We start from the raw sequence: 26,361 nt of genomic DNA, 5'->3' as shown, positions 1-26,361 counted from the left end.
CCAGCCTGGCCTTGGGCACGTTTGGGGATCTGGGAAAGTATTGCCATCTGTTCTGAGGCGTCATCCTGGGCTTGAAGCTTTCGCTCATCTGGTGGCTGCAGGCCCCCGGGTGGGGCAGGACATGGCTGCCTCTCAGAGAGTCTTTGTCTGGCTTGGCCATGGAGGGCCGTCTGGGTGTGGGTGCCCAGGGAGCTGTGACCCTGGGGGGTGGTGGTGATACCTTCAACTACCCCTGGCCCGTAGATGGCCAGAGTCTCCTCGCCGGATCTGGCTCCATGTGCAGCCAAACCTGCCAGCAGCTCTGCCCTGGGGCGGCAGAGAAGGGGTGCAGTGTGTGTGGGGGGGAAATGGGACAGGACAGGTTTGTGAAGGGGCTGTCTCTGGCTCATGCCAAGCCCCCTTGGGCTCCCTCCCTGGCCTGTGTGCACTAGGCCAGTGCTGGGGTGGCTGGTTCAGTGCTAGGTCCGAGGCGGGCAGAGCGGAGGCCGAATCCCTGGAGGTGGCACCCCGGGAGGGCTTGGGGCATTAGGACAGGGCAGACCGGAGCTGCCGCTTCTGGTGGAAATGCACACGCATGTCTAACCCGTTGGAGCAGCCAAGCTGGTCTGTGCCATGTGCAGGACCCGCCGGCATTGCAACATAGCAGCTCGCTGACCCCTCCTGTGCAGGACATTGCCAGCCCCAGGATGGGGGACCCTGCTAGTCCCCCTCCTGCCTGCCCCCCAGTACCGGGGGCATTGCTGTGCAGGGGGCACAGGGGCTGCGGGCAGAGCTGGTTCCGTTGATTGCAGGGTTGCACTGGGCAGAGTCCTGTGCAGACGCACCCAGTGCTGTGGGCAGAGGGCCGGGGCGGTTCTTACCACGCAGCCGGGCGGAGCTGGTCCAGCCCAGACAGCCAAGAACCCATGAGGCTGCCACCTCCAGCTTCTGGGCTGCAGCTCTCCCTCCTCCCGTTGTCTCCCCAGCCCTGGCAGTGACCGGGAGCTGGGCTCGCCTGCCAGGATGCCTCCCTGCAGGAGCTGCAAGGCAGGGTGCAGAATGTGCTGGGGGGGGCCTGCACGATGTGGTAGGGGGCACTGAGGGTGGGGTGCCCATCACTGGTGGTTTTTCTACGTTCTCCCCTGGAATAAGCCCTTCCAGCTGTGGGCTGGGCTGCTGCTGGGAAGCGATGCCATTGCCTCCCAGTGCCAGGGCTGCTCTCGAAGGCCCTGGGTGAGCAGGCCTCTGCCGGTGGCACGGGGTGTCTCTGGGATCCCCAGGGACGCTCTCCCTAGGCAGCCCCTGCGCTAGAGCAAATGGCCCCTTGCCAGCCGCATGCTGGGTAATACCGACCGGCAGCTTGCTGCCTTTGTGGCCAAAGTGCCGAGACGGCAGCGGGGATGTCCTGGCCTGCCAGCCCCTGGCCCTGTGGGTGCTCCGTGGTGCCATCAGGAGCCAGCCAGGGCTGGCCCTTGTGCGTTTGTTTTTCTCCCCTGTCCTGACTGTGGCAGGAGTGGTGCCAGGGCCCTTTATGCAGCTCATGTCTCTGTGGCCCTGTCCAGCCCCAGGTTGCAGAGTGCTTTGCAAACATTACCCAACCCTCGGCTCTCGGGGCGCATTACGTCACCCTGCTGGGGAGGGGCCAGCTCTGCGGCCACATCTCACCTCCCGTGCAGCTTGGCACGCGCTGACTGCCCTAGGGCTGCCTGCACTTCAGCCTCCCCACTGCTGGTGCAGGGGCACGTCCCAGCCGGGAGGTTTCCATACATAGACTGATCTGAGAGCAGTGGCTGGGCCTCCTAATAGTCCCGGGTGTTCTATAGATAGGGAAACTGAGGCATGCAGAGTCTGGAATAGAACTCAGGAGTCCTAGCTCTCTCACCCCTCCACCCCCTTCTCCAAACACCACTCTCCTCCCAGAGCTGAGAACACAGAACCCAGGAGTCCTGGCTCCCAGGGCTCTGCTCTAAGCTCTAGATAGTGCTGGATCAGACCGTTATTTACAAACCATGACGTCAGGGTCTGTTCAGTCTGGAGTGCAAGGTCTGAACCCCCCAAGAGGCCCCACACTGCTGTGATAGGCAGGGCTGTGGCCCTGGAGCTGAGGGGAGGCCTCACTTCCCCGGGCAAAGCGACGACTCGCCATGCGCGTGCCCTTGTGCATGTGTGTGTCTGAACGGGCTGGCTGCACCCTGCAGCTCTGGTAGGCATTCCCCACGCGAACGCTCAGCAATCATGGCAGCGTCGCCCTTCCCTGCCACCAGCGGCTTGCGGGTCCCATTGGGGTCTCCTGGCCGGAGCTGCTGCTCCCACGGTCTCTCGGCAGAGTTTGGGGCTGATGGCTCCCTGAAGAGACACAGCCAGCGCCAAGGGAGCAGAACGCAGCCCCTCTCCCCCAAACGGAGCAGGGCGCCAGCTCCGCGTGCAGCAGCCAAATGGTGCCCCCAGTTGGCTCCCACAGCCAGACGGTGCCAGCCCCCGGCATGCTCCTTGGGGCTTGGAGCCTGTGTGACGAAGCAGGACTGTTCTCAGTGTTTCCTCTGAATAGTGTGGGGGTGCCTCATTTCCCCTAGGCAGTTCTTAAGTCTCTAGGGGGTGGGATAAGGGTGTGTGATGGTTGCAGAGCCCTAGAGGGCAGGTGTGTGCAGGGGTCTGGACACAGAGAATGGCCGACACCCTGTTTCCTGGCAACGGATGGCCTGGGCCCTTCCCCTCCTGCAAGGTGAAAGCTGAAGGGTTGGAGAACAAAGGAATCAGGTGCCCTCCTGGCCTGGGAAAGGAACAAAGCCCAGAGGAGGAGGGGCTGGAGGGGAGTTTCAGTTTGGGGCTGGCTCGGGACATGGAGTGAAGGGCAGACATGATTGTCTGGCTCACTGCCCCCCCAAAATGGACCCGGCTGAGGGGTCCTGTTCTCTGCACCTACAAGCTCTGTTTTAGCCCATGTTCCTGTCGTCTAATAAACCTTCTGTTTTACTGGCTGGCTGAGAGTCATGTCTGACTGCGAAGTCGGGGGGCAGGACCCTCTGGCTTCCCCAGGACCCCGCCTGGGCGGACTGGCTGTGGGAGGCACATGGAGGGTCAGAGGATGCTGAAGGCTCCGAGGTCAGATCCAGGAAGGTGGAAGCTGGGTGAGCTGTGTCCCCTGCAGACAGTCTGCTCCCAGAAAGGAGACTTCCCCAGAGTCCTGACTGGCTTAGTAGGGAGCAGTTCCAGAGCATCGCCCAGGGAGTCGGTGACAGCCTGTTCCTGGGGCGGGCTCGGGGTGGGGACAGTGTTGGGCTGCAGACAGAGCTGCTCTCAGGCCTTTGAGCCCCCAGTGCCTGGTTTCTGCTGGCCTGATCCCCTTCCCATCTGCGGCATGGTCAGCGGGATTCATGGGATCCCAGCTCAGATGTGGTGTGTTCAGGGGCTGGGTCTCCACGGCTGTGCTGGGAACACGGAGCCACAGCTGACTGGGTGACCCACAAGCTTAGGAAAGACTCTCCCCGGGCAGGTGCCCTCGTGTAGACAGGGCTCTGGCAGCCCTTCCCACCAAGGATGCTGGTAGCAGGGCCTGGCCAGAGGCGGGGGTCTGGGTCACGCTGTGTATTAAGGTCACATTTATAAAGGATTAATAGACGCTAATCAGTTGTCACCTGCTTGCTTATAACTGGCACTTCCTGCCGAGGGGCTTTGAACTGTTCCCATGCGAGCTTCCAACGTCCTTGGCCACTCATCCATACTGGCCCCGTAACCCAGGCTGAGGCCAGGAGACGCCATGGGGCAGCGGCGTCTCCACGCACCCTGCTGGTGCTCTGTGAGTGTGCAAGGATGGCACAGCTGCACTGCACGTCCAGCGTGCCCACACCGCATTGCACATGTGCCCCTCCCGCTGCGCCCAGTGGCCAGGGGATCTCCGCAGGGGGCCAAAGAAGGGCTGGGCGCTGGCTGGGCCTTTGGATGCAGGCGAGCGAGGTCAGGAAAAGAGGAAATGTGCCAAGGATGAGATTGGACTGCCCAGGAGTGACCTCCCCCTGCCGGGGAGCTGGGCGTCTCTCCTGCCCCTCCCTGGCGGCTGCTGCAGCAGTTACTTAGCTGGCCCAGTGCTTCCCAGGCTGCTCCCTGCTTGTTTTAGTCTAGGCGATTATTCAGTGGCTTTGCAACAGCCTGGCCAGGGAATTGGCTGCTTTCCGAGGCCCAGGCTGGCTGAGTCACTGCTGCTGAGCTAGGGCTGCACTGACGGGCACACGGGTTCTCCTGGTCAGTCTTTGTGTGAGCGTGAGTCCCTCGAACCTGGCAGGCCTGTGTCTGAATGGGGAGTTTTCTGTCCATGGTGTTACGAAGGCAGACTCCTATGGATGGACTGAGACGTGCCCGTGCGCCCGCTTCTCCCCCATCGGGCACACGCCCTTCCCAAGACTTCTCCAAACACGCTGTGTTACAGTTTCCACCCTCTCCTGGTTCTGACCCAACCTCGGCCCCGCTCCTGGGGCTGGCGAATGGGCTGGAAGTGGCATTCGTCCCTCTGGTGCGTGCCCGGCGCGTGTCGCCCTTGCAGCGTGCTCTGGCTTTTCTCTCGTGCTGCTCCGTGAATGGGCAGGAGCAGCTGAGCGCTCGGTTCTCTGAGCAGGGGCATGGAGGGAATCGGTGCAGTAAATCTCGTGAGCTATGAAAGCATGGGCTGGGATCCCACTGCCCATCCCGGCTCCCAAACCCCTCCATAGCCGAGCCAGGCTGCCCAGGCAGGGCCCTCGCAGTTAGAGGTTAGAGGAGCAATCGGTGCAGGCAGCCCCCGACCGGGACATTGGGGTTAGAACGTGTCACATTTAAGCCTAACGGATGGAGAGCGGTGATTATGGCTCTGAGCAGCGGCTGGCAAACACAGTGCAGCAGAAGGTGGCGGGAGGGGGGTGTAACTGACCCCTGGCCTTGGCATCACAATTTGGGAGCTGGGTCCATGGGGCTGGATGCCCTGTTGAGCTCACACTCGGTTCTGGGTTCTCTGGAGGTTCTGGCTGTTGGTGTCCCAGTTGGGAGCTGCTGGGCATGAGAATTCAGCCCTTGTTTCCAAGCCTGACTGCGAGCAGAGCTCTCCAGGAACCCAGCCCCGAGGACCGGTGCTGAGCTCTGTGAGAATCTGGCCCAACTGGGCCAAAGCTGTCCTGGTGCGGCTGCACGGGGGCCGTGAGTCCTGGAGCCGAGCTGCCCGGCTCACGCTGCCTGTGCGGCCCCGGTGATGCCAATGCTGACACCCGCTGCCTTGTAAACAAAACGCCCCTTTGATCTGGCATGTAACGTGCCCACGCCGCAGCAGACTGATGGGTGGGAGCAGCCTGGCAGGAGAGGTGCATGCATGAGCAATTCCTCGCAGAGGCGGGGGACGCTGTGTCTGTGGGCGCAGGGACCAGGGCCAGCTCCTGCCACTGGGGAAATGGGTTTCTGTGTGTCAGGGATTTACCTGTTTGGGGAGGGCTCTTTGGGTGTGTTGGAGGCAATGCCAGCGAGACAGAGAAATCAGGGTTAGGGCCAACTCCCTACCTCCCTTCCCCCCCACCTCTGCCGGTGCCCCTCAGTCCCGACCCACAGCCCTTGCTGCTGTCCCAGCCCTAGGCCGCCCATGGCTCTGCCAGTGCCCCTCTGCCTGGCACACAGAGGCAGCTGTTCATGCCCAGCTGCACGCTGACTTTTTGACCACAGTGAAGGCCCTTTGTGGGTTCGATCGTGTCCTGTGCTGGGGCAGCCAGTGCCCCTCCATGTCCGTCCGTCCGTCCGTCTGTCTCCTCCCCGCTGCGGGGGAGGTCAGTGCTGGCAGTTTTGCCCCAGCTGAGTTCTGAATTGAGGAGCTCAGAGGTGTGATCCCGCTCGGGGAAGCGAGGGCGCCGCGCTTGGGAGAGGGGGTCACAGGGATCGACTGGTGCCCAGGTGCATGGAGCAGGCACGAGCCACCCTAGCCACAGAGCAGAGCCTGGACGGGTTAGCTCTTGGTCCTCGTTAGGGGTGGGAGTGTGGGGAAGGGACTAGCCATGGTCAGGCCCCTTCCCTGGAGGGTTCTGGGCCCTTCGCCGTCCCAGGAGTGGCCAGGGCTCTGGGAGAGCAGTGCCATCACACTCTCCCCAGCCTGGACCGTGGCGGTGTCCCACCAGGGACCCCACGGCACTGCAGGCCCCCCTGCATCTGCGGTGGGATCCTGGCCCCTCCCAAACTGCCCAGGGGCTGCCCTCTCCTGGGCTAGCGCTGATGGGGCCTTGGTGCAGCCACTGGCCATGTTGCTGCCATGCCGCCATGGCACCAGTGTGGGGAGAGCACCCACGTGGTCCAGCCCGGTGATTGGCATCTGGTGGGCCTGCTCCCCCAGGGCCCTATGGCTGGGGGCACTTTTCCCATTGGCCGTGCCGCCTTATGATGCGTCTGTGACCCCTTGGCGTAATGGGGGCAGCCTGGGCCCAGTGGGCAGGCTGAGGCAACGGCTTGTCTGTGGGGACAGGCGTTGGCTTAGCTGCCCGTGCCCTTCCTATGTGTGTGTCCGTCCGTCGGACTCCTCTGTGGACGCTCCATAGTGACACACTAATGCAACACATTGTAAGGAGAGTCATCACTTTAGATAAGCTATTACCAACAGGAGAGTGGGTTTGTGTGTGTGTTGGGGGGGTGGGGAGAAAACCTGGATTTGTGCTGGAAATGGCCCACCTTGATTATCGTACGCATTGTAAGGAGAGCGATCACTTTACATAAGCTATTACCAGCAGGAGAGTGGGGTGGGGAGAGAGAAAACCTTTTGTAGTGGTAATCACCCATTTTTTCGTGGTTTGTGTGTATAAAAACGTCTTCTATACTTTCCACGGCATGCATCCGATGAAGTGAGCTGTAGCTCACGAAAGCACATGCTCAAATAAATTGGTTAGTCGCTAAGGTGCCACAAGTCCTCCTTTTCTTTTTACTAATGCAACAGCCCTGGATCCAGGCCCTTCTCCATCCCCACTTGCTGGCATTGCGAATTCCTGCCTGGCTCCTGTGATGGACACGGGCAGCCCCGACGCCAGGGCTGGGATAAACCGCTCCCAAGGGGACGCGCTCTCCAACCCGCACGCAGGCCCCACTGCAGCCGGAGGGGGCCGACGCCTCTCGTCAGCGGGCAGGGACCTGGGTGCTGCCAGCGAAGGGGCAAGTGTCCTGAGCCCCAGGTAGCAAACAAGTCATGGCACCTTCACTCCGGGTGACCTTTTGGTACCACGCTCCCAAAGGAACATCAGTGCCCCTCGATCCTGAACTGCCGCCCCCACTAGCCTGTATCTGAACCGGCGCTGAGCTTGCCAGCTCTGCTGGACGGCCCGCACGGCTCTATGACGGTGGGTGTGGGGTGCCCTCCCAACGCGCCCTCTTGTAGCCATGGGCAGGAGCCTGCCCCGCTCTCTGCTGACTCCCACCAACCCAGCTGTGTGTGTGTGGGGGGGGGACGGGGATGGGGTGTGTGTGTGTGTTCCCCTGCTTTGTCTCGCTCCTGCTGGGCTGGGAGAGTCCTGTCCGTCCATCCGGTCAGGCCCAGTCTGTCGCTTCCTGTGGGAGCGGGTGGGGTGCGGGAGGCGCTGGGTGGCCCTGCACGGGGGAGGCTGCCTTTGGTTGCTGGAGATGCCTCGGCCTCACATGGACATTCTTGCAGCATTAGTCAATTGTTGTGCGCAGAGCACTTGCCGCAGGCTCTGTCTCGGCTGCTGGGACCAGAGCTGGGCTGGAGCGATGACGTGGTGGGAGCTGGGAGGGCACTGTCCTGGGCTGGGAAAGGCAGTTCCCACTCCAGCGCTGGGAAGGGATGGGGTGCTGTACCCACAGCCAGCCGGGGGGGTCCTGCCTCCTGCCGTGCAATCTGTCCAGCCCCAGGCCCTCCCCTTCCCCACCCCGGGAACCCTTCCCTTGTGAGTGGTACTGTTTTGGGGCAGGCTTAGCTCTGAGCCAAGGATCCAGGACCCTCGGCCCCCACCTGGGAGTAGGGCAGGCAGCTGCTCCCACAGGAAACAGGGTGGCTTTGTGCCCTGCTGGCTGATGGCCGGTGCCGGGCAGTGCCAGGCCCTGGCCGATGGGCGCTCTATGCATTGTGTGAGCTGGCCAGAGGGACGCGATGTGCCTGGCACCTGTAGCATGGGGCTGTGTGACTGTGGGGGTTGTGGGGCGCGTGGGCAACTGCTAACTGCCGTGGGGCCCTGCCCTCCATGGGAGGCACGGCTGTGTTCGGGAGGGGGCAAGGCAGGGCCTGTGGGATCTGGGCCCAGCAGTGCCCAGAAATGTGCCCTGGGCAAGCCGCCCGCCAGGGTGGTTCCAAGCCCAGCCTCCTCCGCTGGGGCTGACCCCACTGCCCAGGCCTGAGAGAGCAGCACTGGGTGGCCCTTGTATGAGACGCATGGGGGCCCCCAGGGGCTGCCCCATGCCTGGCAGAGCTGGAGGGGGCTGCTGAGGGACTGGGGGGAGAGGGGTACTCGGGGAGCTGGGAGTGGGAGCCAGGCCGTGAGTCACAGGCCCTGGGGCTGGAGTGAGCAGTGTTCAGTGTCACTTCTCACATCCTGTCCTTGGTTCCTGTTTCGAGGCTAGAAGAGTCTGCGCCCATTGGGGAGGGCGGTGCCAACTGGCTCCCCTCTGCCGCTATGGCCCAGTGCAGATGGGCACCGCTGGCGGCCCCGTGGAGCCAGGACGATGCCAGGACGGCCCTGCCCGGCCACTGATCACCCTGGCCCTGGAACGCGGCTGGCAGGGGTTGCTGCTGAGTGAGGCCATGGGCCAGGGCGCTGGGGTGGGGTGGGGTGGCAGAGCGGGGCTCTGGCATGCCGACCTCCCCCGATTCCTGCCCCAACATGGTGGAGATCTTCCCTGGGGCCCAAGCGTGGGGCTGGCCTGGGCTCTGGGGAAGGATTGACCTTGTTCTCTTCTGCTTCTGTGTTTCAGCTAAAGCAGCAATCCCTTCAGGGCAGAGCGTCCCCCCCAAGAGTGACCAGCCAGCTCCTGCTGCAGCCTCCTCCCCGTCTACAGGAGAAACACTGCCCCCCAGGAGTGACTGGCCTGCCCCTCCCGCAGCGACCCCTATGGGAGACTGCATCCCACCCCAGAGCGACCAGCCCTCCCCCCCTGCCACATCCACCCCTGTTGCAGTGACCCCTCTGGGAGAAGCCCTGCCCCCCCAGGGAGACCAGCCAGCCCCTGCTGCTGCCCCCCCACCTCCAGGAGAAGCCCTACCCCCACAGCGAGGCCAGTCAGCCCCTGCCGCTGCCCCCCCACCTCCAGGAGAAGCCTTGCCGCCCTGGGGAGACCAGCCAGCCCCTGCCCCCGCACCTCTAGGAGAAGCCTTGCCCCTCCAGCGAGACCAGCCAGCCCCTGCCTCTGCCCCCCCATCTCCAGGAGAAGCTCTGCCCCCCCGGCGAGACCAGCCAGACCCTGCCTCTGCCCCCCCATCTCCAGGAGAAGCTCTGCTCCCCCGGCGAGACCAGCCAGCCCCTGCCGCTGCCCCCGCACCTCCAGGAGAAGCCCTGCCCCCGCAGCGAGGCCAGCCAGCCCCTGCCTCTGCCCCCCCACCTCCAGGAGAAGCTCTGCCCCTCCAGCGAGACCAGCCAGCCCCTGCCGCTGCCCCCCGACCTCCAGGAGAAGCTCTGCCCCCCCGGCGAGACCAGCCAGCCCCTGCTGCTGCCCCCCCATCTCCAGGAGACGCTCTGCCCCCACAGCCAGCCTCAGCCAGCCAGCCAGCCAGCCCCAGACACCAGCCAGCCCCAGTAGTTGCTCCAGCCCCTGTGGAAGAGACCCCTTCAGGAGCAAAGAGCCCTCCAGGAAATGCCCGGCTTTCCCCAGCTGCAGCCGCCCCCACGGGAGAAACGCTACCCCCCAGGAGCGATGGGCCATCCCCTGCCACCGCCGCTTTTCCGCCACCTGCCGCAGCGGCCACCAGCCCCAGACCCAAGCAAGGTGCGTGCATCTCTGGGGCAGTGCTGCACAGGGCCTTGGGTACCTCCTCTTCTGCCCCCATAGCCCTGGCCCGAAGGGATGATTCCCGCTTGGCGGACAGGCCCAGAGCAGCGGGGCTGGGATGACCCGAGTGCCCGTGGCTGGCCCACATGGCGCCTGGGATCTCCCCATCGTGGAGCTCACTCACAGGAGCTGGTGCGTTGATCCCTGCAGCCGGCTCTGGGGGCTGAACCAGGCTTTGCAGGGACTGCCCAGGGCAGCTGGGGCCCGGGGCGGGTGTGCGGCCCCAGAGCACCCCTCTGCAGGGATTAGCGGGAGCATCCTGGCCAGCATGGGGGCTGCGCCGGTCACGGCACGGAGCACCTGCCCGTGCTCTCAGGCCACGGTCCGGTTCCCTGGGCAGCTCTTGGCTGAGGCCATGTGTCCAGGGCAAAGAGGCAACAGGCACAACCCTCATGGATCACACGTCGGGCGCCTTCCCCTCTGCCCAGCAGATGTCCCGAGCCTCCCCTGGCCGGCTGGCTGGGGCCAGGGTAGGGCTTCAGAGCCCTGTGCTGAGCAGATTTTCTCTCGTCTCCCCCCAGGTGCCCAGAAAGCTGAAGCAAGGCAGAGGCAGGCGAAGGAGCGGAGGGAAGAGCGGGCCAAGTACCTGGGTGAGGAGCCAGTGAGGCTGGCGTAAGCCCCAGGCCAGGCCCCTTGCAGAAGGGAGCTGGGGGAGAGGGCCGTGTGTGCGGGTGCCCTGGGCTCTGGGGACCTGTTTGTCTCTGGTGGGCGATGGGCACACGGCAGCGTGGAGAGGGCGCCGTGGGCACCAGGGACGTGGCCTGGATTTGGTTCTCAAAGGGGAAAGCGGGATAAAGACAAACCCAGTTAGAGGAGCTCTGTGGGTTCATTGGGAGTCTGATTAGCCGGGAGTCGCAGGATTAGGCCCGGGCGGTGGGATCCTGGCGAAACATGGTGCCCCTGCTGCCCCAGGAGCCCTGAGCGAGCCAGGGCCTCGTGCTCTTGCAGCTCCCGGCAGTCGCACTGCAGGGCCCCCTCTGCGTCCCCACACAGCAGCCTCCTTGTCTCCCAACTATTTCCACCCTCATTCCCCCATTGTTTCCCTGAATATGCTTTTCAGGCCGGCTTCTCTACTCCCTTTTGTCCTGGCCCCGGGCTCCTCCCCTCCGCGCCCAGCCGTTGCTGCGGGTGCCTCTGCCCCAAATCCTCCCCCGACACCTGTGGCTCTGACTCCTGCCGTGGGCTTCCGCCTGCAGGGAGCTTGGCAGAGCCCAGCTCCTCCGGCCACCTGACCCCAGCAGCTGCACGGCCCCACCCTGTCCAGCTCTGGGCCCCTCCAGAGCTTCTGCTCCAGCACTCCCTGGGGGGATCTAAGCGAGCGGACAGTCAGAGGTGCTGTCCCAGGGCTTCCCACCCTTCCTCAGGCAGTGCCCCATCCCCTGCCGATCCAGAGTGGCCACTGCTCCCCCCGCTGTTGCCTGGCCAGTGTCCGGAGGAAGGGGGAAAAGTCCATCATGCCTGTGGACAGCAACACTGTGCTGGGGGCTGCCTCCTGGGCATCGGAGCTGGGCCCGGGTGCCCTCCCCTGCCCTCCTTTGCTGTATCTGCCTGGGGCAGTGAAAGGGGGCCAGCTTAGATGGGGTGCCCATCGTGCTTGGCACTGCCTGGCCCCAAGAGCAGAGAGGCCCAGGACGGAAAGGGCCGTTTCTAGAGGCCCTGCACTGTCATGACTTAACTGGAAGGGCCGGGGTGGGGCGCTGCGGCCTGAGCCCAACCACCCAAGCCATGGCCCTGGGCAGGAACCCGGCCCGGGCAGGAACCCAGCCCAGCCTGGCCCTGTGGCGCAGGCCGGCCAGCTCGCCGGGGGCTGCGTGTTGCGGGCTCCATCCCCTCACAGCCGCGCTCTCTCTTGGCAGCCACCAAGCGAGCGCTGTGGCTGGAGAAGGAGGAGAAGGCCAAGGTGCTGCGGGAGAGGCAGCTGGAGGAGCGCAGGAAGCGGCTGGAGGAGCAGAGGCTGAAGGCGGAGAAGCGTCGGGCCATCCTGGAGGAGCGCCAGAGACAGAAGCTAGAGAAGAACAAGGTGGGAGCGGGGATGGGGGGGGCAGCCTTTGGTTGGCATAAAACACCCCTGGGTACGAGATCTCCAGGCACAAAACAGGATGGAAAAACCACCCCAAACTCTCCAGCCCTTAGAAGAGTCACCCCAGGCCCCACCTCCCCTGTGCACTTGTAACCCCCACTGCATGCCCCACCCCGCCTCCCCTGTGCCCCTGCACGCCCCCAGCATGCAATTGCTCCCCAGCTCCCCCTGCACCCACAGACCCGTGTCCTGCGCCTCCCTCCACAGGCCCTGGCAGTGCTGGGGGCGGCTGGCGACAGGTGCTTGTCCTGGCTCGCTATGGAGCCCACGTCACGGCTGCTTCTCCTTCCCCGGTACTTGTTTCAGAGCCAGCCCCTCACCCCGGCCCCTCAGGCGGGGCCCCGATGCTGGGATGCCTGCTCCCCCAGCCTTTCACCCCCTCCTCTCCTTGTCGCAGGAGCGCTACGAAGCCGCCATCCAGAGGTCAGCCAAGAAGACCTGGGCCGAGATCCGGCAGCAGAGGTGGTCATGGGCTGGCGCGCTGCACCAGAACTCCTCCCGGCACAAGGATGGTGAGTCGGGGGCTCAGGCGCACGCCTGGCTGGGCACAAGCTGCCTGGGCTCCCCACTGGCGTGCAAAGATGAAAGGGGGGGGATGTGGAATCCTAGGCCACGTGGGGCACCGGGCTCTCTGCAGCGGGCCAGGCTCTTCAGTCGGCTGTGCCAGGGTTCACCCACCGCAGCCTGCCTCCAGGCTGCTGCTGGGAATGGCCGAGGGAGGGGCTGGACAGGTTTGCAGTGTCCAGGTAGGGGCAGGGCCGGGGGGATCCATCAGAACCTCCTTGCCCCTGAGCAGCTGCCTTCTGCAAAGCGGCACCAGCGTGGTACCCTGCGACCGTCAGGGCCCCTCCCTCTGCGCCGGGTTGTCGCTCTTGGTGCCCTCGCCCTGTGTGTGGGCTCTCCGTGTTCGCATTGCCCAGCGGAGTTCAGTGGCTGGTGTCCTATCCGCGGGCAGGGGTGTTGGCGCCCACTCGCTCCCCGTCTCCAAAGCCGTGCCCCCGCCTGGCCGTTTCTGGGCAGCCCGCAGGAAGGGGAGTGACGTCGGCCGGTCGTTGGGACTACAGATCTGTGTTGGTGCCGTGTCGCCCTCTGTCTCGCTGGGAATGTGAGCATGTGTGGGAATGGCACGACGTTCTGGGGGCCCGTGCCGCCGTCACCCCGTCCCCATGGCGCGGGCCAGTCGACGGCTGGTCTGCGTGTGCTGAGCTGGGGCTGCACAGAGCGCCATGCATCGCGTTCGCTTCGCCTTCCGGGGAGCCCCTCACGGGCAGGTGGGATGGGACTCGGAGTCATTTGTCCCCTTTACTGCCACTCCCCCCCGTTCCTGGGCACTCAGCTGGGACTGGCACTGCCCAGGGTTCGCGCCGCCCCCCCCCCCCAACGAACAGGTCTGAGCAGGGCCCGAATGGGGGAAGCTCTGCCCACAAAGAAGCTCCGCCCTGTGAGGTCCCCTCTCCGGGTCGGTGGGAGCAGCTCCTGGCTCAGCCGCCTCTGCGTGCGGCTTCACCACGCCCAGGGCTCTGCTGGGCTCAGCTCCGTTTTGACTGAGGGGAAAGAAACCTATGGAGGCAGCTCCCCAAGCTGCCCACCCGTGGCACCAAAATGCAGCGTTGCTCCCTTGAGTTGTGCAGATCAGGGACACGCCCCCACAACCCTCTCTGCTCTTCCACACGTGAGGCGTGAAATAGTGAACAGTGCTGGCATTGAAGTGATCCCGGCTGGGCCGCTGAGCGAATGGGGCGGTTCTCCTTGCCAAGCTGTGGGTGCAGGCTCTCTGCAGACTCAAGTAAATATCTCTGCCTCATGTACACGCGGGCCATGTTTCTGGGGTTCTCTTTGCAGCCAGAGCAGCTAGAGGCTGGCTGTAAGGGGCGCAGGCCGAGGCACTGGAGAGGCAGTGGCATGAGAGAGGTGGGGGTGCCTGCTGGCTGAGTCCAAGTCCCGTTTGTGGGGGAACTTGGAGGGAATGGCTGAGTTTAGTTTGTTTCTACTGGGAGCCGTCGATGGAGCTGGGTTCACAGGCAGGGTCCTGACCTGGGAGAGCTGGGCCCAGCCCTGGCCCTGCCCCAAATTCTGACAGGTGCTTGAACAGTCTGGAGCAACCCAGCCAGCTGGGGACGCCTGTCACTCCGACTCGCTGCCCTCTGGTTCCGGGGAGCCCAGCATGGGATGCCCCGGATCTGATTGTCCAAGAGGCTGTGCAGCTCGCAATGGGGCAGCCCCCTTGGCGTCTCGGGCCAGCTCCGCCCATCAGCAGCTGCTTTTGCAGATTCCGACCCTAGGCAGTCTGGGGGGAAAGCCCCTTTTTGCTCTTAATTTTTTATTATTTTTTTTAATGGTTCTTTCCCAAGCAATGAACTTGAACAGGAGATTCTCCCGCTCCCCCCGGCCCTGTCTGACACCCCATCCTGCTGCAGGGGTCTCTCACATGCTGCTAGGCTCCCTGCTCTCAGTGGGGCGTCGGGATGCGCAGGAGGTCTGCTCCGTCGGGCTCGCCTGGCATCTGGGCCAAGGGCGCCCAGACCTGCCCCACAGACAGCCCTGGAGCCCTGGCCTGAGTGCCACGTCCCTGCCTCAGGGCTCTGCTCTGGCTGCCAGCCTGTGCCGCTCAGCAGCTGCTGGCTCGGTGCAGAGGAAGCCCCAGCTCCCACCTCCAAGGCGTGGGGCTGCCTGGAGCACTGTGGGACCTTCCCAGGAACTCTCCTCCCAGCCGTCCCATGGCTGGTCCCTGGCTGGGACTCCTGGCAGTAGCCGAGCTGCTCCCCCTCCCCTGCACCGCCCCGGGAGGGCTGACCCCAACCAGGGAAAGCTGCAATGAGTTAGATTGGAGCGGGCAGTTCCACCCTGGGGCAGCCCCTCGGGTGGGCTGAGCCTGCCCTGGCCCATGTCTGAGATGGAGGTTAGTCCCCAGCCCATGGCACTCTGATGCAAACTCCCACCGCGCCATGCGATGCAATGAGCCGTGCTCAGAGAGGGCCGGGACTGGAGCAGGACAGGATCGAGTGGCCACTGGTAGAGTCGGGGGGCTGGGTTCAGTGTGTATGTTTAGGGGGAGCCTGTCTAGTGCCTGTGGCCCACCCCCTCTCGCACGCCCCCCCAGCCTCCTCTCCAACCAAACTCTGCTGGCGCCAGCTACGCTGTGCAATGGGGCTGGATTCAGGAGAGGTGAACTGCCCTTTGACCCCAAGCTGGAGTCCTCAACCAGCAACTTCTGAGCCCATCCTGGCACCGCCCCTGCTCCTGGCAGCCTCCAAGACCAGACACAGACCCGGCTTCTCAAGAGGCCCAGCTGTACGGGGCCCAGGTGCGTCGTCCCAAAGCACCCAGCCAGGTCCTGGAGGAGGAGATCCCTGTCTGATGAGCAGAACCCCTCACGGGCCGGGCCAAGCCAGAGTGCCACGGGGCACTGATGCTGTTCAGCGCTCCCTCCAGCCGGAGCTTCCCCTGGGCAGAGCGTCCAGCACCCCCGGTGGATGTTTCAACAGCTCTCAGTGGATCCCAGCAGCTGCCTTGTGCCTCCTGCGTGCTGCTCCCAGGGCTCTGTCTCCTGCCTGCGCTGGGCTGCTCTGACGCTGCCCCTCCACCCCTGCGGTCCTGTGCTGGGAGCAGACCTCCTCCTGGAGCCCCAGCCTCCGCCCCAATGCCCACATCCCCGTCGAGGGGAGCTCCGTCCTGCCACTCGAGGGGCGCACGATGCTGCATGCCTGCATGCAAGGTTCCCCCGGCTTCCAGCCGCCGTGACCTTAATGCCCTTGTGTCTTTTCCCTCCTTTAGGTGCGAGCCGGTGCTCAGTGTCCGCTGTTAACCTCCCCAAACACGTGGACTCTATAATCAACAAGCGGCTCTCCAAATCCTCCGCCACTCTCTGGAACTCTCCCAGTAGAAGTAAGAGACCTTTGCCTTTCCCACCAGTGCATGGGGCCAGTGGGGAGAAGCAGCTGAGGGAGCTGACCCCAGCTCCAGCCCAGCACTAGGGAGATGCCCCTTTGAGTGCCAGGCAGTGCCCACCCCCCCCCAATCCCTGCCCTCGCAATGTGCCGCCCATGGAGAGGGGAGAAGCCGTTTGCTGTTTTTTCTTGCAGGAAGAGCCAGGAGCCCGCAGGTGTCTCCTCGCTTGCTGGGCGAAGCATCCTCCCCGGCCTGTCAGCGTGGCGCTCTGCCTGTGACCCAGGTCTCCAGTGGGGAACCAGCCGGTTCTCTGGGGAACCCCCCATGTTCGGTGGGAGCTGAGGCCATGTTCGGGCATCGCCCCCCACCCTCGGCAGCTCTCACTCAAGGGAGCCGGGGGAAAGCTGCACAGGGCCGGTGAATTCAGCACCAGAGGGGCTGGTGCCAGACGCACTGGGGTCCTTGCTGCCCCTTGGGTGGGGGATGGGGAGGGTGAGCAGGCCGGGTGCTTGTGATGCTCCGTTAGTGTGACTGGCATGTGGGGCACCTGGGGTTGCATGTGTGAGCCGGGGGGAGGGGGTGGGGATGGCGCTGCTGTGCTCAGAGCATGGGGTCACGGTTGGGCTGCCAGCAGCTTGGGCTCCATCGGCTATGGGGCAGGGTGGGGGGGTTGCTGAGGGATGGCGCCCTCCGGACTGCTGGCCTACAGCTGGCCCGCCCCCACCGCAGTGCTCGGGGGGGGGAAGGGGCTAGCTCTTGGTCCGGCTCCGCTCCGCCCCGCCCTGGCAGCATGGGCCATGGGGGCCTGGCGGGTGGAGCAGGAGTCTGTATGCGCCGTGCCCCTCCAGACGGGCTCCTAGGCAGGGCAGCTCGCCGCGAAGAAGGCTGGCAGTGCCAGGCCCATGGCCGCTGCCTGCACGGGCTGCCTGGCTCTGCAAGGAGCTTGCTCGAGGAGCCGGAGCCCTGTTCCCAGCCCTGCACCGCGGCTCCCCGCGCCGGAGGACTATTTATAACCCCCGAGCTGCTGTTCTGTTTGCCAGTTGCCTAGTGATGAGAGTTTGCAGCCCTCCCGTGCTGCGGAGGTATAAATAACCCGAGCAGCTGATGGGGTGGTGACTGGCAGGGGCAGGGCTGTCTGAACGTGGCTCAGCTGCCCCACGGGGGCTGAGGGGAGCTGGCTCTGCCAGGGGGTCAGCTGTGAGCGGGCAGGCTGCAGAGCTCTGTGCCAGGGGCTGAGCTGCCCTCCAGGCCTGTGGGTCAGGGCCCAAGCAGCAGGTGCTGCAGCCTGCTAAACCCCAGGGCACATGAGGGCGGGGGTCTGGGTCTCGGGGCTCAGTGGGACAGGGTTACAGCTGACCCCTGAGTTCAGGACTTCCTGTCTCCAGGAGTGTGATGGTCTGAGCCCAGGGCCTGACCCCCAGGAGCCATGGGGCTGTGTTAGCCAGGCGTGGTGCCAGGGGAAGGGCTGGAGAACTCGGTGTTGGCGGTCCTTGTCTGGTGCCCCCCTTTGTCACTCGTGTCCCCAGTTCACCCGACCTGGCCTGGAGGGTCTTTGCTCCCCCCCATGAGAGGGATTCCCAGGAGGGGTGCTGGCTCGTGGCTGAGGCTGTTTTCGGGGTGGGGGTTGCAGTGAAGGGACAGATGGATCCCAGCAGGGCCCAAAATGGGGGTGGGTAGGGGGAGACTGCCAAGGGCAGCACATGGTCCTGGAGCTGCGGTGTCAGCCCTGTGGAGTCGTCGCACTCGGAGCGTCGGCCCGCGTGGCTGAGCAGGTGTTCGCCGTCCGGGGGCTGAGCTGGGCCCAGGGTCCATGGGGATGCCAAAGCCAGTGCCCCCTTCCCCCACAGCTGGAGTGATGCAAGCCATGGGTCTAGGCCCAGAGCTGGCCACCACGGTGTGCAGAGGCCTTGGGGATGAGTGCCCTGCCCAGCTCTGGGGAGCTGGCATGGGCAGTGCCTATCCCGTTGTCATCCTGCTGCACCGTTGCCGGCTGGTCTCCTCTTACTGTGTACATTGGTCTGCCCGTCTGGCCCCGATTTCACTGGGGCTTCCCCGAGGCGAGTGCCAGGCTGGGGAAGGTGCTGGCTGGGGGCAACCTGGGCAGCAGCAGAGTGAGCTATCCCAGTCCTGCCCTGGAGGGGCCTCAGAGCAGCAGGAGAGAAGGCTTCATGCTTGGCTCAGTCCTTGGCCCTCTGCTGAGACCGGGCTGCGCGAGAGGGCGCCTCTGCAGTGGACAGGCAGGGCCTGGAGGCTCCTTGCCCAAGCTGGCGGCATGTTGCCCTGGCCCCTGCAGGGCGATTCCCCCTGCACCCCGGTGGATAAGGAACTGCAGGCCTGCCGGGCTCCCATCCCTTCCCATGCCGTGTGGGCTCTGTGGGATGCCCACCGGGAGAGTGGCTCAAGCAGGGCCCACAGGCTGGGGTGGGGGAGAGCAGCCCTAGGGAGGGGGCTGCTGGAAAGGGCTCTGCCCAGCTGAGCCTCTCCAAAGGTCTTGCAGGTGGGACTGCTACCGGGGGGGCGCTGGCAGGCGTCCGGGGGCACCGGGGCCCTAACCCAGGCCCGCCGTCACTCGGGGCGCTCTCCGTGGGCTTGGGTAGGCGGAGGGCTTGGGGTGTCACTGAGGCGTTGAACGGGCTGGCAGCAAGGAGGCCTGGGAATGGAGATGGTGGGGGAGGGGTGAGTGTTTAGCCAGCTGGTGCCAGCATGGACCCAGGGCCTGAGGGTGGGGGCGCACCTGGGCCTGGAGAGGTGCTAAGGTCCCCCTCCCCGAAACTCTTATTTCTTTGCCAGACCGGAGCTTGCAGCTGAGCCCCTGGGAGAGCAGCATCGTGGACCGGCTCATGACGCCCACCCTCTCCTTCCTGGCCCGCAGCAGAAGTGCTGTGACGCTGGCCGGCACTGGCAAGGAGCAGGGTAAGCTGCACCCCGCGGGGCAGCCGGGGGCGCGTGGAGCAAGGAAAAGCCAAAGCCATAGGGCTGGGCAGGGGCTGGGCAGCACGAGACCTTGTCCAAGGAGGCGCCTGGTGACTCAGTCCGTGACAAGCTGAGGTCAGAGATGCAGCCAGCCGGCCTTGGTTCTCCAAGCTTGGGGGTGGGATGCGGGAGCAGACAGTGCGTTTTGGGGCGGGAAGTGGCTTCTGCTGGGATCCTGGGCCCTGCAGAGCAGTACCTGGACCCCGGGGAAGGGCACACTGACAGGGGAGGGCAGCTGGGTGTCTCTGGAGGATGCTGGGTCTCTGGGCGCCTGTGCCCTGGTTCCCTGCTGGGGGGACAGTGTGGCCTTATGGTAACCTGCCTCTTCTCTCCTACTGCCCCCCTCCCACCCCGCCTTGTACTGTCCTGGGCACGTCTGCACCCGACAGCTCCTTTCTGGTGACCCAGCCCTTGAAATCTGCTCTGGAGACCATGGGCCGGGGCCGGTCGCTCACTCGCTGGCCCCTGGGGCTGGGCCTGGCAGGGTCTCTGCTCTGTTGGGTTTGTGCCTCTCGGCTTTGCATGGCTGGGGATTATCCCCCAAGGGTCTGGCTCCCCGCCCCCAGTCACCACACCAGGGTGCCCTGGGCGCTAACGCTGTGTGGCAGGGGGCTAGTGGTCTCAGCCCAGTCTGTCCCCAGGCCTCTGTTCCTCTGGAGACCTCCACATGCTGGGGTCCCCCCACTCCTCTGGAGGAACAGCCCTGCAGCCTGTTGTCTGATGATCCCTGCCCCTGCCAGGGCGGCCAGCCTGACCGTGTGTGCTCTCTGCCCCCAGCGGTGCCGGTGTGCCCCCGCTCTGCCTCCACCAGCCCCCTCAGCCCCTGCAACAACCACCGCATGCAGCGTCGCTGCTGGGAGTGCCGCAGGGCGGTGGCCAGCAGCCCGGACGTGACGCCGCGCCGGAGAGCCGAGTCCTCGCCTGTGAGTGCTGCCCTGTCCCCGAACACAGCTCTCCCTAAGCGCAGCCCTGCGCGGGAACCAAGCGCATCTCCAGCGCCTGGCTCCCCTGGGCCCCGGGCTCTGCCCCCTCGTGTCTGGGGGATGGGGTGGTTTGTCGGGCAGGACCCCGCTGCAGCCAGCCCGTGATGGGCGCTGGCCAGACAGCAAACCCAGCAGGAACAGATCACATCGCTGCTGCTGCCTGCCACCCACCAGCCAGACCCGACCAGCCCTCGAGGGCCTGGCCAGCCCTTAGTGTCCCCTGCAGAGCAGGCCTTGCCCCTGGGGGGTCTCAGAGCTGGCATTCGGGCTGTGCCCCATAGAAACAGCCCAGTCCTGAGCTGCTCCCAGACCCTGGGCAGATCTCTGTGCCTCGGTTTCCCCTCTGTACCAGGGGGTGACAGCCAGGGGACTGTGAGAGATTCGTGTGCCCCCAGCCTTGGCCCCATCTCGCAAGGAGCTGGCAGGTCGCCAGCCCCTCGTTATCATTCTCCCTGCTCCTGGGCTCTGATTTCTCTCCTCCCCCGCACAGAAGAAGAAGGAGAAGAAGGACAAGGAGCGGGAGAACGCCAAGGAGCGGAGCGCCCTGTCTCGTGAGCGGGGCCTCAAGAAGCACCAGCCCCTGCCCAGCAGCCAGCCCAGATTCCCCCGGCCCGCCGTGGACAGCAGGTCAGGAGCTGCCTCGGCCTGAGCACTGTTAGCCACTCCACAGCCGACTAGCCGAGAGCCATGGGGCCCTGCCAGCGATGCTGGGATGCGGCCTGCCTGGGCCCAGACCGGGGGGCTCTGCAGGGCCCTTGGCCACTGCTTCAAGCTGCGGTGGTGCCAACTGCAGGGCCACGGCGCAGTGGGCAGGCTCAGGGTGGGGGCATCCGCGGTTCACCTTACTACTTTGTTCCTCTTCGTTCACAGCCCGGGGCCAAGGAACCGGCCCTCATCGCCTGCCACCCCCAGCCACCGGCCGGCTTCCCCCAGCCCAGGCCTCGGCTCTCCCCACAAGCCCCCACTGCCCCGCAGCGCCCACACCTCCCGCAAGGGGCGGCCCAGGGCCAAGGAGGAGCGCAAGGAGCGCGAGAGCCAGCTGAAGGCGCGTGAGAGGAAGGAGGAGGAAGAGGAGAGGGGAGCGGCCTCCCCGGCCCCGCCTGACACCCCCAAGACTCCTGGGCCCGCTGAGCAGCCCCCAGGTCTGAGAACACGCACCCTGATCCAGCCCCATCTCCCAGAACCCCCGCCGGCCCCTCGCAGGGTCAGGTGGGAAAGGGGCCCCGAGCCAGCGGGCATCTGCTTCCAGCGCTCGGGTGTGAGCGCGGTTCTTCCTGCATCAAACAGCTTCACGCCTCCCTGCTTGGGAATGGCAGGACTAGTGGGTTGGAGGAGGGTGCTGGGAGCCAGGACCCCTGGGTTCTATCGCTGGCCCTGGGGAGGGAGGGAGGGAGAGCCAGGACTCCTGGGTTCTATTCCCGCTCTGTGAGGGGCGTGGGGTCTAGTGGTGTAGAGCAGGGGGCGTGGGCGCAGGACGCCTGGGTTCTCTCCCTGCGGAGGAAGTGGGTGTGATGAATTTGTTCGTGACACTGTGCGTTCTGCAGGTACTGCTGCCCCCGCCGGCACCCCCAGCCCTACGCCGGCTCCTGCCACGCCTTCGGGCAAACCCACGGCGGGCACCACAGACCGGGAAGAGGCAGCCCGGCTCCTGACAGAGAAACGCCGGCAAGCCCGCGAGCAGCGGGAGCGTGAGGGGCAGGAGCGCCGGGAGCAGGAGGAGCAGGAGAGGTCAGTGGCTCAGCCCCGCAGGGCGGGGGGCTCCTCTGTGCCTGCTGGGGCCCCCCGCCGTGCCCAGGGATGGGGAGGCAGCGCTCACCCCACTGCCAGGGGCCCCGATACCCCGCAGCGGGCCTCAGAGGGGCCTTTGGAGCTTGGCACTTGGGGGCGCTGACTGTCCGCAGGGGCAGACCCTGGAGCAGCCCCGCCCTGTGCCCCATCCGGCTGCCTTGGGAAGCCTCCACCGTCTCGCAGGCCGGGCAGCTCGCGGCGGTCGGCGGGGCAGGGGGACTGAGGTGCCGTGTGCCGTAGGCGCCAGAGGGAGGCGCAGGCCCGGCGGGAGGCCGAGGCCCGCCGGCGGGAGGAGGCGCAGATGCGGCAGCAGGAGGAGCGCCAGGCTGAGGAGCGCCAGGCCGAGGAGCGCCAGGCCGAGGAGCGGGCCCGAGCCGAGCAGGAGGAGATGGAGCGGCTGCAGAAGCAGGTGCAGGTGGCAGAGTGGGGCGGGGGGTGGGCACGTGGGGCGTGGGGGAGGATGGGGGGCGAGAGGAGGGGAGGGACGGGGAGGGGCAGGATGGGCACAGGGCGGCACGTGGGGTGGGCAGGGCGGGGGTGACACAAGGTCCGGGCCCTGGGCACAGACACCCCCCCCGCCCCCATGTGGGAGGGAGCCACGTACCTGCCCTGCCACCTAGTGGTGGAGAGAAGCACTAGTGGCCTGGAATTCCCACGCAGCAGCTGGCGACACCTGGTTCTTCCCCGGCAGGGGGCTGTGCCAGGCTGTGCCCCAGCTGCCCCCACAAGCCTCCAGTGCTGGCCCCCCCGCCGTTCCCGCCTGCACTCCCCCCACAGCACTGCCGGTGCCCCTCACTCCCAACCCGCACCCCCCGCTGGCCCAGCCTGGGCCTGGCTCCCGGCTGTGTTACCCTGTGCCGTCCCCGGCAGGGCCAGAGCTGTGCCCGGGCTATGCACACAGGGCGGGGTGCGGGGGACCTCCTCTGGACACTCGCTCCGCCTCCCCGGGGTGCTGGCTGGCGAGGCCCAGCGGTGGGAAACGGCCCCTCCTGGCGGGGCAGGGCCCTTGCCTGTGTGCTGACCCTGGGGGCTGGCTCCCGCGTGTCCTGCAGAGAGAGGAGGCGGAGGCGCGGGCCCGTGAGGAGGCCGAGAGGCAGCGGCTGGAACGGGAGAAGCATTTCCAGAGGGAGGAGCAGGAGCGGCTGGAAAGGAAGAAGGTGAGCGGGGAGGAGGGGTGGGGTGGGGTGCACAGGAGGGTGGCGGGGTGCATTGCAGGGGAAGTGGGGCTGGGTGGGGCAGAGAGCAGGGGAAGTGGGGCAGGGTGGGGGCAGAGAGCAGGGGAAGATGGGGGTGGGGTGGGGAAGTGGGGCGGGGAGAGTGGGGCAGGGTGGGGGCAGAGAGCAAGGGAAGCTGGGGGTGGGGAAGTGGGGCAGGGTCGGGGCGGAGAGCAGGGGAAGGTGGGGGTGAGGTGAGGAAGTGGGGTGGGGCCGTGTCAGGGTGCAGGGGTGGAGCCCAGGAGGCTGAGCTGGTCCAGGCGGAGTTGGGGAGGGGGAAAGGGGAGCAGTGGTGCAGGGGCGGTAGGGCAAGGCAGAGCCCTGGGGACGGGGAGCAGCACAGTGCAGAGGGTGGTGCCCGGGCGCTGCACCGATGGCAGCTGGGACTCTGGGGAAGCGCTCAGTGAGCTGCCGGCTCACAGCCCCTGTGCCCCGGAGACCAGGTGTGAGGGGGGCAGCTTCCAGCGCTTTCCCCAGGGGTGTCTGCCCCTGAAGCCCACATTGGGTCAGCCAAGCAAGGTTGGACCCATCGTCCTGTGGAGCCCCGAGCCCAGCTGGGCAGAGTGGGGGGTGCCAGGCGAGGGCTCTGGGACTGACCCACCTTCTCTCTCCGCAGCGGCTGGAAGAGATCATGAAGAGGACGCGCAAGTCAGACGCGGCCGATGCAAAGGTGGGTACCTGTGGGTGCGGCGTGCCAGCGAGCAGCCCAGCTGCACGTGGGGCTGCCCATCCGGAGGCCCTGGTGGTGGCCATGCCACGCGGTGATGGGCCGGGGGGGAGGTTCTGGGCCCAGCCCCTCCTGGTTCTTCGGTGAGACCCTGGGATGCCGCATGCCTGACCTCTGTGCCCAACCCTGCTGGGCTAGGGCTGCCGGAGGTGGTGAGTGGGCAGGGGCCAGGGCTGTGGAGGTCACTGCCCCCATGGGGGCTAGCAGGCTGCCCCACATCCCAGCAGCCTCTGGGATGGGCCTGGAGGGGTTGGGGTCTCTCCCCTGGCTATGCCTGCTCCCCCTCAGCATGGGGTCCCGGCGGCAGGGGTCCCAGTGGCTGCCAGCCCAGGCCTGTCCTGGCCCCTCCGCTGGGCCTTGGGACACAGCTCAGTGCGCTCCTCTCCCTCTGCAGAAGAAGGAAGAGAAGAAAATGGTGAATGGGAAAGAAGCCAAACGGGAGGCTGACACCAGCCCAGGTAAACGCCGAGCCTGGGGCCTTGCAAAGCTGCTCCCCACACCAGGCTTGCATGGGAGAGCCCCGGCCCCAGCCCACCCCCCACCCCGCCCTTCCAGGCCACACCCCCCTTTGCTCCGTCCCTGCCCCTCCGGGCCGCATACCCCTGCCCCTCTGGGGCACACCCCTCTCCATCCCCACCCCGCCCCTCTGGGCCCCGAGTGGCACACCCCCACCTCCCTCATCCGGGCCTGGGCAGCACACCCCACTACACCACCCCTCTGAGCCCAGGCATCCCACCCCTCCACGCCCCAGACCCGTACACACGAGGCCAATCATGCAGGGCCCTCCCATGGCCCAGCCCGCCCCACTGGCCCTGTGAGACATGCAGCCCAGACCCACAAATGGCACACACCAGGTCTCCCTGGCCAGGTCTGTGTGGGATGCCCACCCCACACTGTCCCACAACCCTACCCTGCTGGGCCTGAGCATCCCACCCCTCCTGGGGTCCAGGCCGGGGGGGACTGACCCATCTCTGCTCCGGTCCCCAGGCTGTGGGAAGCGAACAGGGCCGTTGGCGAAGGAAGAGGAGTTCCCTGAGTCAGAGACACCCGGCACAGAGAGCCAGGGTGTGCGGATGGACCCTGTCCCTGAGGGGCCGCAGCAAAGGTATCTGCCCTGGGGGGAGGCACCGGGCAGGGCAGAGGGAGCTGGGACCACGCCGGGGGCGGCTGGGAGCACCCTGCTCCGGGGCCGGGGGGAGCTGGGACCATGCAGGGGGCTGCTGGGAACCCCCAGCCCTGGGGCCAGGGGGAGCTGCAGCTCTGCAGCCTGTGAGGGTTGGAGTGAGGGGGTTGGGGGCTGGGCTTTGTGCACCCCCCTTCTGGGCTCACTGCAGCCCCCCCATTTCCCCTCACAGCCCCCCCAGCAAGGACGCAGCGCCCCTGGTGAATGGTGTGCAGCCTGGCAAGCACGAGAACGGCTTTCCCGGCAAGGAGGTGGGCCAGGGCGTGCTGGAGCTCTCTCCGCACAGCGGCAGCGTCGACCCCATCATCCCCTTCGGGGACAAGGAGCCCTTCCTCAAGGCGGCCGTCGTCAAGCCCCCCCAGGTCACAGGTAGGAGCTTCCCCTGCTCACCCACCCGGCCCCAGCCAGCCCGCTCTTGCCGGAGCTCGCGCCCACCCTTCATGGATCCTCTGCATGGGCCCAGCGGGGGAGGGGGGTGTGGGGCTCAGTGGGGAGGGATAGAGCCCCAGCAGGGTGGGGTTGGGGGTGGCCCAAGCAGGGTTTGGGGGAAGAGGCTCAGCTTGGCCCTGGAGCAGATCCTGGCAGAGCGACAGCATCAGCCTGTAGAAAACCTGGGCAGCACAGGGGCCGTCCCCTCCTCCTGCCACCGTGGCCCCTTCTGTCCTGGGACGTCCTGCGGGGTCACCCCCTGCCAGTGCGGCCACGGCCGCCGGATGCTGTGCGCGGAGCCCCAGGGCGGGCACAGCTCTGCCCGCTGGCCGGGCTGGCAGGCAGTGTCCGTGAGCCACGCTGGCCTAATCTGCCTCCCCCTTTCTCTCGCCCTCTCCCCACAGAAGTGCTGTGAGGGGCAGATGCGTCTCCCTGGGCAGAGCGCCCCCTGGTGGCCTGCGCCGTGGCTGCCATGGTGCGGGGGCAAGGAGAAGTGCCAATTCCGGACTTTCTCACAGAACTATAGCTGTTATCAGACGAAAAACCACGTCACTCCCACCTACCGCCCCATGAAGAGGATGAACCGGGCAGGGCAGGGGGCCGGGACGTGCCCCCCTCCCACCAGCCCCAGGGACTCTTGATTTCTCTTTTTGTTCGTTTTTAACATGCACCTTATCAGACTGACACCCCTGCCCCTCCTAGCGGTTCCCACCGTGCCGCCCCCCCCCAACGTGTGATGTAATAATGTAGTTATTTAACTTGCTGGGGACAGTGTATGTGAATAATGTAAATAAAGCTCCGTGTGACATCAGGGATGAGCACCAGGCCCATCTCTCTCTGTGCAGAAGGCAGGGCCCATCCCGCAAGCTTGGAGGGCGCAGGAGGCTGGCACTGGCCGGCTGTGTTCAGGGGTCTAGGGTTTGAGCTCATTTAACCTCCTGTAGCCGGGCCCAGCCAGCTGCTTGGTGCCACTCTGACCACTGCCCCCGTACGACGTGCTATTCTCCTGGGCCGCCACGGGCGCGGGTGTCGGTGCTGTGTGTGTGGGAGGGGGCTGCCGGGGCCGCGCCCGCCTCGCTCGGTGCCATTGTGACAGTGTTATGCATCTGAACAATAAAACGGAAGAGCCGCCCCGC

General features: G+C 65.9%; 1 protein-coding gene across 3 annotated transcripts in view; it reads left to right on the top strand.

Annotated features, from left to right (window-relative positions):
- The window catches only part of MAP7D1 (MAP7 domain containing 1), a 37,946-nt gene extending 11,585 nt beyond the window's left edge, over positions 1 to 26,361 (top strand). The window contains exons 2-18 of one of the 3 annotated variants that reach the window (XM_073317555.1): positions 8,890 to 9,897; positions 10,482 to 10,550; positions 11,817 to 11,980; positions 12,438 to 12,552; positions 15,815 to 15,925; positions 18,719 to 18,841; positions 19,679 to 19,824; positions 20,378 to 20,511; positions 20,755 to 21,026; positions 21,429 to 21,612; positions 21,913 to 22,081; positions 22,725 to 22,829; positions 23,503 to 23,556; positions 24,008 to 24,071; positions 24,601 to 24,718; positions 24,969 to 25,165; positions 25,630 to 26,361. In XM_073317555.1, coding sequence (XP_073173656.1) covers positions 8,890 to 9,897; positions 10,482 to 10,550; positions 11,817 to 11,980; positions 12,438 to 12,552; positions 15,815 to 15,925; positions 18,719 to 18,841; positions 19,679 to 19,824; positions 20,378 to 20,511; positions 20,755 to 21,026; positions 21,429 to 21,612; positions 21,913 to 22,081; positions 22,725 to 22,829; positions 23,503 to 23,556; positions 24,008 to 24,071; positions 24,601 to 24,718; positions 24,969 to 25,165; positions 25,630 to 25,640 — 3,044 coding nt within the window. In that variant the 3' untranslated portion in view covers positions 25,641 to 26,361. Of the gene's footprint in view, positions 1 to 8,889; positions 9,898 to 10,481; positions 10,551 to 11,816; positions 11,981 to 12,437; positions 12,553 to 15,814; positions 15,926 to 18,718; positions 18,842 to 19,678; positions 19,825 to 20,374; positions 20,512 to 20,754; positions 21,027 to 21,428; positions 21,613 to 21,912; positions 22,082 to 22,724; positions 22,830 to 23,502; positions 23,557 to 24,007; positions 24,072 to 24,600; positions 24,719 to 24,968; positions 25,166 to 25,629 lie in introns of all 3 variants that reach the window. The other 2 variants (XM_073317554.1, XM_073317556.1) reach the window with 2 other exon arrangements.

Source organism: Lepidochelys kempii, chromosome 19 (assembly GCF_965140265.1).
Source record: "Lepidochelys kempii isolate rLepKem1 chromosome 19, rLepKem1.hap2, whole genome shotgun sequence".
NCBI classification, from domain to species: domain Eukaryota; kingdom Metazoa; phylum Chordata; order Testudines; family Cheloniidae; genus Lepidochelys; species Lepidochelys kempii.
The sequence above is the reverse complement of the archived record's forward strand: the minus strand, read 5'-3'. Positions and strand labels throughout refer to the sequence as shown.